The following is a 10,797-nucleotide window of genomic DNA, read 5'->3' as shown; positions in this document are numbered from 1 at the left end:
TCTGCCATGTCTGCCGGGCAAAATTAAATCCCAATTAATCACAGGCACCGTCCTTAAATCAAACTTTACGCATATTTGCGTTCACTTGGGCCTTCTGTTGGAGAGAAACTTTATTTTTTTCTTTGTGCCTGCATTTGCCGAAGTTTTTAATGCAATTATTGGTTTATCCTGTAACTGTTTTCGGTCTTGGTATGCCAGAGATGCAGGTTTCTCATATATGTATGAAGACAACTGAAAACAGCATTTGTTATATAGTGTGAAAACCGTTCTCTGGGGTGAGGTGGAGGCAGGTAGAGCCATATATCAGTGGCTATTATTTCAAAACTTATGACCAGACACTATTTCCATTCTTTCTTTTTTTTTGAGTTTTAACTTAATGAAATATTGTTTTACGAATAAAGGGATTGTAGTGGGCTGAGTCATTTGGCAAATAAGCTGTCTTCTTATGTTTTCCTTTTCATGGTTGACAAAAGATTCTAGGCTGAGATAGCTTTTAATTATAAACAGCCCTAAGTGCTAGAGTCATGGCACTTGACCCACGCAAAAAAACCAATTGTTTATTTTTATTTTCACTAAAAGGAAACAAAAAGAAACTACCAAAGCTAGTTCTCAGACATGAGCGACTTAGAGGCTCTTTTAAAGAGGTACAGTACTGATATCTTTCTATAGCAGTTTCTTGGTGAACAGTACCAGAGTAGCTTTCACTGTATTCCAGTTAATAATTATTATCAAACACATTTAATGCTGTAGGTAATTCTGACTACATTAAAACGCCTATCCGGCTAATCGTGACAAACTTGAATTAAACCTCTTTCCAATATTTATTATTTGTATAGGATCATTTGCAGAGCTGATCCCCTGGGTGTTATTGTAAATCAAAGAGCACAAACTCATTGCAACACATTTTTGTCCTGCATTCTGTCCAAAAACTAACTCGTTACCTTGACTATATGGAGCTTCTATTGTTTTGTTAGGGTCAACATAACTGTTTTATATTGAAGGACCAGGATATTTCTGTGTATATCTCCACTTAATTTATGGTTGGAATAATTTGCTTCATGAGCCTCACTTCTGCAAGAACACATCAGTTTATTGCAAGAAAACAATGATCGACTGACACTATATTTTATCTTTTTTATACTTTGATGAATTCTTTCACTACAGTTAAACTTAAACCTCGTTTTATTTAATAGTTTTTTCAGCATTTACATAACAGTACGGTGTAGATGACATAAGTAAACATGAAAGAATACATAGATGAATTCTCTAACCTTTCTGCTCCTAAGCTTGTTCCTTAAACTTTTCAAACTTCGCATTGGTATTCTGCTTGGTTCACTATCACGTCTACATACACGATGAGATTTGAGTTTGTGCTTTTCTCGATTAACATTAAATAGCTCTGTTGATATAGAATATTTCTCGATGAAAGGTTTACTCCACAGGCTACCCAAACTCCAGCTGTGAGATGATCGTGTTGCGAAAAGAGTCATGACGAAATCATAAGAGTTTGTGTGAGAAAATTTACGACTGCTTTTAGGAATACAAAAATACAGACAAACTCTCAATGAAAATACCTCACCTTACTTCCACAGTGCATCGCTTGTTATCTGACCGCTTATTATGATGAAAGAACCCATTTTAGTGAGTTATCCATTTCTAGGTTTACTACGTACATAAGAGAAGCTTTCCTTATGTACGTAGTAAACCTAGAAATGTTTAACTCGCTAACGTGAGTTCTTTTCAACTGTATTTTAACACCCCTAAAAGCGGTCGTAAATTTTTCCATACAAACTCTTATGATTTTGCCATGACCCTTATTTCGTGAGATGATCATCTCGTAGTTGAAGCTTGGGCTGCCTGTGTTCACCCATTAATGTTCGTTCATAAGGTTCGTGGAACGACCCGTTCCGAAAACGCTCGACATCTTTTAGTGTGGGTCTAACGCGAACGTTGTGTGTGTTTTGAGCGTATTAAACACAGTATCTGTGCTGATTTTTCACCGCAAAGACTTCTCTTCTTCCGCCATTACACCATGCCATATGCTCATCAATCAAAACGTCGCGCATACGTCAGAGTCAAAACGTCGCGCATACGTGTTAAGGACTTGACTGCGATTTGCAACTCGGGCGTGTCCTTTCCATACTGTTCCTTATTCTTAACGGTTCGCCGCGTAACTTAACACTGCATAACACAATGAGTGACGCTGTCACAAGTCAATCTCTTTCTTTTTCTCGAGACGTGAGCTTGGGATGCCTGTAGTCTGGCTGGCTTACACAAGATATTAAAAGGGCCATCCAATTAAGACGAAATAATTAACGCATTTATAGTGATCATCAGTAATAAAACCTGAGGTGTTCGCTTAAGATTTGAACCGGCGTCTAGCTGCAAATTCATGATGCACTTCACACAGATGTGCTTGGATGTGAATATCTGTAACAAAGTAAAAGTTATTTATGCTTGAGAGATTGTTCCGGCTAAGTTTTTCGGACTTTTTTGGATAAATGATGTAGCTATTCAAACTATTTTTATCGATCCAGTTTTAGTTCTTAAAATGGCAGCATCATTAGGCACAGAAGATTGCACTTAACAGCAGTGGTTACGATTTCAATAGGGGAGACAATTTATAAATAATTCATCAAGGCTTTATTTACCACCAGCTCGTTAGGAATGATTAAAAGGATTTCACCTTAAATTTTTTATCAATGTACACATTTTTGTGAGGAGTGAACAGGGTAATATTGAAAAAGCCACGAGAAAATTTTTTTTTTTTTCCACAGTATACAGCATAGAAGAAGTTGCCAATCGATGAAGACTCAACGAAAATATTATACAAGAATCTTCATGTTCGTAGTTTACAGTAGCTGGATTTGCCAAGGTGAAGCCACGGCTGTTAACGGTAAGAACCTAACACAACGATGGATCTCCTCCAAAATGCTCCAAAATTGACCGACCTCGATTAGCTCCGGGTAAACTTATTCTTAAGATGTATTTTTGCATGGCCTGTTTTATCAAATATTATCCAACAAATTCGTTTAAGTGTATTTTTTAACAAGTCTCTGTCCAACATGGAATTTTATCCTCTTCACCACTGCGTACTTTGTTCTTAAACTCTTCCCAAAACGCACATATTGTGCAAAAATAAATTCCCTTTTAAGTGTCAAAAGAAACACGTTTGGAAACATTACATGTTTTTCTCCTGGAGAAGTAACAACGAACAACAATTAGGTGCAAATTACAAAGCGCTTACAAACAAATTTCAGGTAAGGTTCCATCAAGGGATAATCTGCCCATTTCCGAATGGATAGTTCTATTCTATCCGGCGGCCAAATTAATGCCAAATTTTTCTCTTGTCCGATTTTGTCTTTCTTAACAAAGAATTGGTCGGTAAATATATTCTCGACCGCTAAATGTCACGGAAAAAGAACTGCTATTTCTTAATTTGACAAAATCATCAAATAGTTGTGTACTACATTACAGACTGAGCATGGCCAAGAAAGAAAAAATTTTACTGTTATTGTGGGCACGTATCACTGGCTTTATCTTAAACTGTAAAAAGATCCTTATCTTTAATTAAGATCCTTGCAGAGAGCTTGTATTTAAACTACTCATTAGTGAAAAAGCTGTCATGAATCACGTAATCAAGGCTTTATTCGCGACTGAATTTGAAAAGTTTTTCGATCAGCAAACGTTTATTCAAACAAGAAAAGATAATGATGACAAATTCATATGATTATTTATGAATGTTACAACGAGATGTCAACCTTTCGTTTCACAACTAAAAGATGACCGATCAAATAAATCTTTTATTTTTCTATCTACATCTTGGATAACTTTGCCTGATCTTTCAGCTCAAGGTTGCAGAGCGCTCCAGTTCGTTTCACCCAGGGAATGGAAAGCTCTCGTAAATCACGTGATCAAGAACGTTTCGGTCGGAAGCTCAGACGTCTGTGAAATCGAATGTTACCTTGACAACCGCTGTTTGTCTTACAACTATGGTGACCAGGGGAATGTGCGCCACAAATGTGAGCTGAGCGATTCAGACCATAAACAACATCCTAATGATCTCCAAGAACGGCTGGGATATATCTACCGGGTACATATTATAAATAAAGTTAATCTGAGAGAGACCGACTATAAAGTGTGTCTCACTTTCCGTGGAACCCTTCCATGCTTAAGTCTTTAACTCCAAGAGATAGTTAACATGTAGTATCTCCCTACAATATCAATAAACTATCCAGCAAACAGGTAATGAGAATACTCGAATGTATCAAGTAGAAGTTGTTATCTTGACCTAACAGCAATTTCTCGGAACTATATTAAAGTTCACACGGCAACCAGGTGGACAATCAGACATAGTTTGATGCTACACTGGTTTGCAGATTTAATGAATGTAACCGAAGAAGTTACAGTTCATAGACCCAACGTTTCGACACTCCTGTCTAGTTAGTGATCATATAAAAGGACCTCTTGTTGCAGCGTTTAGATCACCCCTGATGAAGGCACTAGACAGGAGTGTCGAAACGTTGGGTCTATGAATTGTAACTTTTTCGGTTACATTCATTAAATCTGCAAACCAGTGTAGCATCAAACTATGTCTTCTCGGAACTAGTTTAAAAGGGAAATATCTAGCAGCTAGAAGGAAGAATTTACAACCCTGGGAGTTAACCAACTATTTTTTGCATATTATTGGGGATCTTACGTAGTAAGAACAGCAACGCTGTGAAACACGTCGCTTGAAAAAATGAATTTATCTAGAATTTGGCAAATGGCCGAAGGTGTCTACCATCTCTTACAGCGCTACACTTTTGCTTCAGCGCAAGGTCTATGAGCAGCGTTGAGTTCAAAATAGAAACTTGAATTATTGTCTGTTGGGGTTTCTCCTCTCAGATCACGCAAATTTTGGTGATTTCACGTTGCTGTTTTGCAGAGGACGGCGAAGAAATGTACAAATTTTTAAAACACACGTGCTGATCTTTTGGATAGTCAAAAGAAAAATAGACTTTGATTACCTAAATACAGTCAGCCTATAGAACATGCATGTACTGAGTCCGGTTGAAAAGAATGCCATTTATTTCTTCTCCCACAGAATGAATGTTCCAATAACCCGTGCTCTTTAAATGGTAAATGTGTCATCGATGTAGCTGACAATAAATACCGCTGTCACTGTCATCCAGGTTACTATGGAGACCACTGCGAGCAAGGTAAGGATTGTTCTGCAATGTTGTGTATTGAAACAGCATTTGAGGCATATTTTACACAACAACCTGTTTAAAGTTTTTAAATTTTGTTTTGCTTTGTTTCGATTTCTTCATGTAACTTTCTGCTTTTCCATCATTTTGGAATTTGATTCAAAATAATGTATTCAAAATCGGACTCGAACAGACTCCTTTAATGTAAACATTAAACAAGGACAGCCGAGCTATACATCGTGACCGCTTTAAAACTTTTTAGTCGATGGGTGGCTCAAACAAATCTGAAACTGAAAGAAAGACATTTTATTCCTATGATAAAAGAATAATATAAGTGAGGTGCTTTTGCCCAGATTTCTGTTCTTAATTATGCAATTGGTAAGAGTTCTTTATAAAGTGTGATTGTCCGAGTCAAATATTAGCTAGAGGGACTGTATTTTTCTCCTCAGTTGTTTTAGTTGAATGGAAGAAAATCAGCGATGCACCAGTTTGCTTCGGAGCGCGTGATAACAAATATGGAGTATTCACCATTAAAGAGAACGGGCTCATTGACACCTTCAAACTCGTTCACGCAAGCGGCTCCGGCGTAAGATGCAACTATTATACACTGGCATCCTATTGGGGATGTGAGAATAGACAAGACGGTCGTGACACCTTACTGACTGTCATAACTTTCTCGAATAACACAGCTCTTCCGATTGCGAGTTACTCCAAGGAAGTTGGCATTACCGGAGGGCTTTGTTCGTACTACACGTATAAGATCAATGGAACTACGTCTGATTCAAAGGAATTGATCTTTGAAGGCCTTCATTCGCCGCTTTGGGTGACAATCGGCCAAGAGTTTAGAATATGGCATGGACAAGATCTGACAGGTTGTAGCGAGATCAATAACAGTGGTCAAACTTGTGCCGACGTCTATGCTTGGTACACGCACTAAACCACTCTCAATGGCAGTTTTACGCAAGGAAGGACGGACGTACGAATATGAACGAACGACGAATGAGCGGACGAAAGAACGCGATGAAACAAAACATTTTTTATTACCTTTGCAAGAGTTGGTGTAAATCAAAAATAAATAACGAAAGAAAAGCCCAGGTGCATTTGTTGTTTAACATAGCATTCTACAAGACACCGTCACGCAATCACCCTACCGATCAAGAGGACAGAGAAGATTTTCCTCGGGATTTTTGGGGCCACTTGGTTATTGAATTTAGTTAGAACAGCGTCGGTACACCATCGTAAAACACTCAGGGTCCAAGAATACCGATTAGAGATGCGAGTAGAGAGGAGGGGGGGATTACACAATTACAGTGATACACTAACAAATTACAAACCTAAAGCAATGACAGTCCAGTGCATCTCGTCGCTCGGGGTGCAGGGAAGTCGTAAGCTTTAAAAAATTGCAAGATAACTTTACTTGCCAAAGAAATTTACTTACGTAGGATGATCGAGCAATAAGAAATGATCATTGCACTGATTACCATGCCCTCTGTATTTTGGTTGTTCTCCCTCTACCCAGATGTTTCTTTTATCATTCCTGGCCCTGTTGAACTCCCTGCCAAATCCCTATAATTTCCATTTTTTATTAGTGTATCTCCTATACCTCCGCCGCTCCGACTCATGCTATGTTTGAAGCTAGCTCTAGTCAATACCGTGATTGGTACAGTTGCTTAGCTTTCCCACGGAGTAGTATTTTCTAACCTTGCCTGCCCTCAGACACCCGCCAGGAGAAAAAATCGTTTGAAATGCTTCATGCAATTGTCTTGTGCCAAATAATGTGCTAAGCTGTGAATCCACCAGTGATAAGTTGAAAGTCATTTGAATACTTCACAGCTTTTTTCAAATCATGCTATTGGCTATAGATGAACTTTCAAAACGTTATTCATGCGTCTGAAATCGCATCTTTCCAACACGCTGAAACAACTTAAACCATTTGAAATCCTTCATAGTAATGCAACGACTGTTTTTCATTTTTCATTGGAAATTTTCATTAACAGAGTCATGTCATAAATATTTCAATAAATTTCTGCTTGGCAAAGGTTGTTTTTTAGTTAGACATAAATTATTCAAGAGGGTTATGCCTTAATCTTCTCTTTTTTTCATTTTTCTGAAGCCAGGAGAGAAGAATTATTTGCTAACAATAAGCAGAGAAGAAGATATAACATCCATGAAGATGGGACAAAGATATTTTACAATCGTATCGTTGGCAATCTGCAGTATCTGGATGTTTGGAGAAGCTTTGAATGGTAAGAAGTTAACAAAATGAGGAATCCTCTCAGAGAAAATCGAAAAATTCAGTCTTTACACAATCAACTGTGCATAGCTCTTTTGACCTAAGTTTGAATTTCTTGCTCCTTAACAATTTTTGTAATTTTCTTTTCTTTTTCAAAGGCAAGTACATTTTCTTTTGAATGTAAAATAAAAAGACAGAAGTATCGATGGAAGTTCAAACAAATTCGAAAGCAAATGCATTCAAGCATGAAATTATATTCTTGTCTAGACAAAGTCCTGTGAATAACAACTGCAGGACAAATTATTAATTGCTTCAGACCTTGGAATACAAGGAAGAGTTCTTTGATATAGGCAGTATAGTTTACACTATTTTCTGATGTGCAAAAGCAGTGATCAAATGCATAGTTAGTTCATCAGGAGTCTGAAAAACCTTTAAACTTTGGAATACAGTGTGCTAATTTGATAGTAATTAAGCATCCTGCTGGGAACTAAACGTTTAAAAATGAAAATGTTACTTAACTTGCAAAAAAAATCTGGTTGAATTTAACAAATTCAAACATTACTAAGATGTTTCAAGGGGTCAGGAAATTATCTCAAGAGGATAACTGCAGTCAGCAAGTAGAAACGTGCTCCTATGTAAACTTGTAAAGGAGCCGAGATTAATGGATCTCAGCCAACTTCTTTTCTGTCTCTTGGCGAGGCCGAACTTTATAAGAGTTGCAAGAAAGAAACGAGGCCAACATAGAGTAAACTCAGTTTTTCGAAAAAGCTTGCTTAATAAGAATTTACTCTATGGCTAAAATATTGCGCCAACAATTTCTCTTTGTTGTCAAGAAAAGTTAATGAATCCTAGAAAATCAATCTTAAATTTAAGCGATCTTCAAAAAATTCAGGCCTATGAGGGAGATGAACCCACGACCTTTGCCGATACCGGTACAATGCTCTACCAACTTTGTTTCACTATGACCTGAGTAGTGTTCATTTCTGTGGAGATCATTCATACTCATTTAATAACCTGCAGCTCACGCATAAGATTTTCATAAAATCACATTCATTAAAAAATAAATTTTGTAAATTTGATCAGCTCCTGCTTTAATCATAGTAGTTGCGAGCGAGCATTTTCTTCCACGATTTTTAGGATTTTTTAACGCGAATAGCTTTGGAGAGAAGAAGAAATGTCTTCAATCTACCGAGGGTATTTGTGTGAACAACTTCGAGGTTGAAATCAGTGCAAACTCACCTCCACGATTAAGGCTCCCGCTCGAGATTTGTAAGAAAGGTCGAAATTGCTCTCTGAATTTGAAAAGTTAATTGATCAGGAGACGTTTCCTCGAAAAGGAAAAAAAATTAGATGATGCTGACAAATTCGTATAATTATTAATTAATGTTACACCGAAAATTTCAACTGCTCCGTTTCACAATAAAAGATGATCAACCAAATAATCATTCATTATTTTCAGCTACATCTTAGATAACTGTGCCTGATGTTTCAGTTCAAGGTTGTAGAGTGCTTCAGTTCGCTTCACCCAAGGTAGGAAAAGCTCTCGTAAATCACGTGATCAAGAACATTTCAGTGGGAAGCCCAGATGTCTGTGAAATCGAATGTTACCTTGACAACCGGTGCTTGTCTTACAACTATGGTGACCAGGGGAATGTGCGCCACAAATGTGAGCTGAGCGATTCAGACCATAAACAACACCCTCGTGACCTACAGCAACGACTGGGGTTTAGCTACGGAGGAACTGAGGTATTTAACTGCTAGCAAATGCTGATGAAATGAAGTGACGTAATCTACAGTGCCCTTTGTGCATGATGGTATTGCCCCCATGATGCAACGAGATATGAGTTACAACCATATACTCGATCTTAATGGTGTCTATATTACATTAAATCTCGTTGTGTTAGACTCATTGCCGTTTTTCTTTTTCTCAATCTACATTATCAACGACAAATGGTACAGAAAATTCAGGAAATTCTTGTAAACACCGGCAAGAAAACAGTTTTTGATGTAACCCTCACAATCCAACGGTTCCGTCACCGAAAGCAAGCGGTGATTACACCGGCAAAATCGATCCATTTATTCTTAATTACAATGAAAAAAACCAAGCATAACGGGAAAGATGAAACAAAGACTACACCTCTCGGAGTAAGATTACTTTTATTTGTTACGTAACAAGGCGCGGTTTGATCATCAGATCAAACTAATATATCGTACACGCTGATGCTGAATCACGTTAAAAGAGAGTGTTGCTTATTTATGCTTCATTTTTCGTATGTAACAGAACGATTGCTCCCGTAACCCGTGCCCTGAAAATAAAAAATGTATCATCGATGCATCTGATAATGAGCACCGCTGCCAATGTTTCCGAGGTTTCTCTGGAGAACATTGTGAGCCAGGTAAGAATGTTAAATATGGCTGAGTTGTTCATAAAAATTTGGGGAGGGGGGGGGAGGGAGGGGGGGAAGGTAAGGGGTTCTCGCATAGCGAGCTTGTTACTTAATCTTGTACTTAGACCTCTCACGGCCAAGCGGTCGTAATTTCAGTAGCAGTTACACGGTAGAATCTGGGTACGAGATTACTCATTACCTCATAGATGCTTCTAGGACTCAATTTGTCTTCTTTTCCTTAGTCAGGACAGGTGGATGGAGGAAAATCAATGATGACCCAGTGTGCTTTAGCGCGCTTGATGACAGATATGGAGCATTCACCATTAAAGAGGACGGGTTTATCGATACCTTCAAACTCGTCCATAGACGCGGCCGCGGCATAAAATGCAACCGAAATTTCCCGGCTGCCTATTGGGGTTGTTTAAACAGAAATAATGAGCCTGATATCTTAACTACTGTCATAACTTTCTCGAATAACACTGCTCTTCCGATTGCGAATTACTCCGAGACAATTAGCAACACTGGAGCTTTGTGTCGATACTACGCATACAGGATCAGCGGAGTTGATGTGAACTCCAAGGAATTGATCTTTGAGGGCCTTCACTCACCGCTTTGGGTGAAAATTGGTGAGGAGTTCAGGATATGGCATGGACACGATCTTGTGGATTGCGATGAAGAAAACAACAGCGGTCACACATGTGCTGATGCATACGCTTGGTATTTCTAGTAATCCGTCCAAAACGTAGACAACATGACAGATCAACAGACCAAGGAACGGGCGGACTACACAGAACAACGCGATTAAGAAAATCATGACGAAACAAATCGATGGGTCGGTCGACCTTTCGAAACAGTAGGCGGACGAACTCATTAACGAAGAAAACTTTAAGTTTGTTCTCCTATAGCTGAACAAACAGAGCCTAGTTTCTTTTCATTCACACAGTAATTTATGCTCAGTTATTAAGTAAAAAGAAATAAGTTGTTGTGG

The 10,797-nt window shown here is 38.2% G+C and overlaps 2 protein-coding genes across 2 annotated transcripts; both read left to right on the top strand.

The window, feature by feature from the left end:
• Nucleotides 1–15: 15 nt before the first annotated feature.
• Nucleotides 16–6,283, top strand: LOC113680639 (uncharacterized). Its single transcript, XM_089180709.1, has 5 exons — nucleotides 16–644; nucleotides 2,778–2,896; nucleotides 3,849–4,093; nucleotides 5,087–5,201; nucleotides 5,639–6,283. The coding sequence occupies exons 1-5, from the start codon at nucleotides 616–618 to the stop codon at nucleotides 6,124–6,126; spliced, it is 996 nt and encodes a 331-aa protein (XP_089036835.1). The 5' UTR covers nucleotides 16–615; the 3' UTR covers nucleotides 6,127–6,283.
• A 1,024-nt stretch (nucleotides 6,284–7,307) lies between these two features.
• On the top strand, nucleotides 7,308–10,667 carry LOC113680640 (uncharacterized). Its single transcript, XM_089180708.1, has 4 exons — nucleotides 7,308–7,435; nucleotides 8,915–9,168; nucleotides 9,704–9,818; nucleotides 10,052–10,667. Exons 1-4 carry the CDS (start codon nucleotides 7,357–7,359, stop codon nucleotides 10,534–10,536), a joined length of 933 nt encoding a protein of 310 aa, XP_089036834.1. The 5' UTR covers nucleotides 7,308–7,356; the 3' UTR covers nucleotides 10,537–10,667.
• The last annotated feature ends 130 nt before the right edge of the window (nucleotides 10,668–10,797 follow it).

Source organism: Pocillopora damicornis, chromosome 8 (assembly GCF_964200805.1).
Source record: "Pocillopora damicornis chromosome 8, jaPocDami1.2, whole genome shotgun sequence".
Taxonomy (NCBI): domain Eukaryota; kingdom Metazoa; phylum Cnidaria; class Anthozoa; order Scleractinia; family Pocilloporidae; genus Pocillopora; species Pocillopora damicornis.
This window is presented reverse-complemented; position numbering and strand designations above follow the sequence as displayed.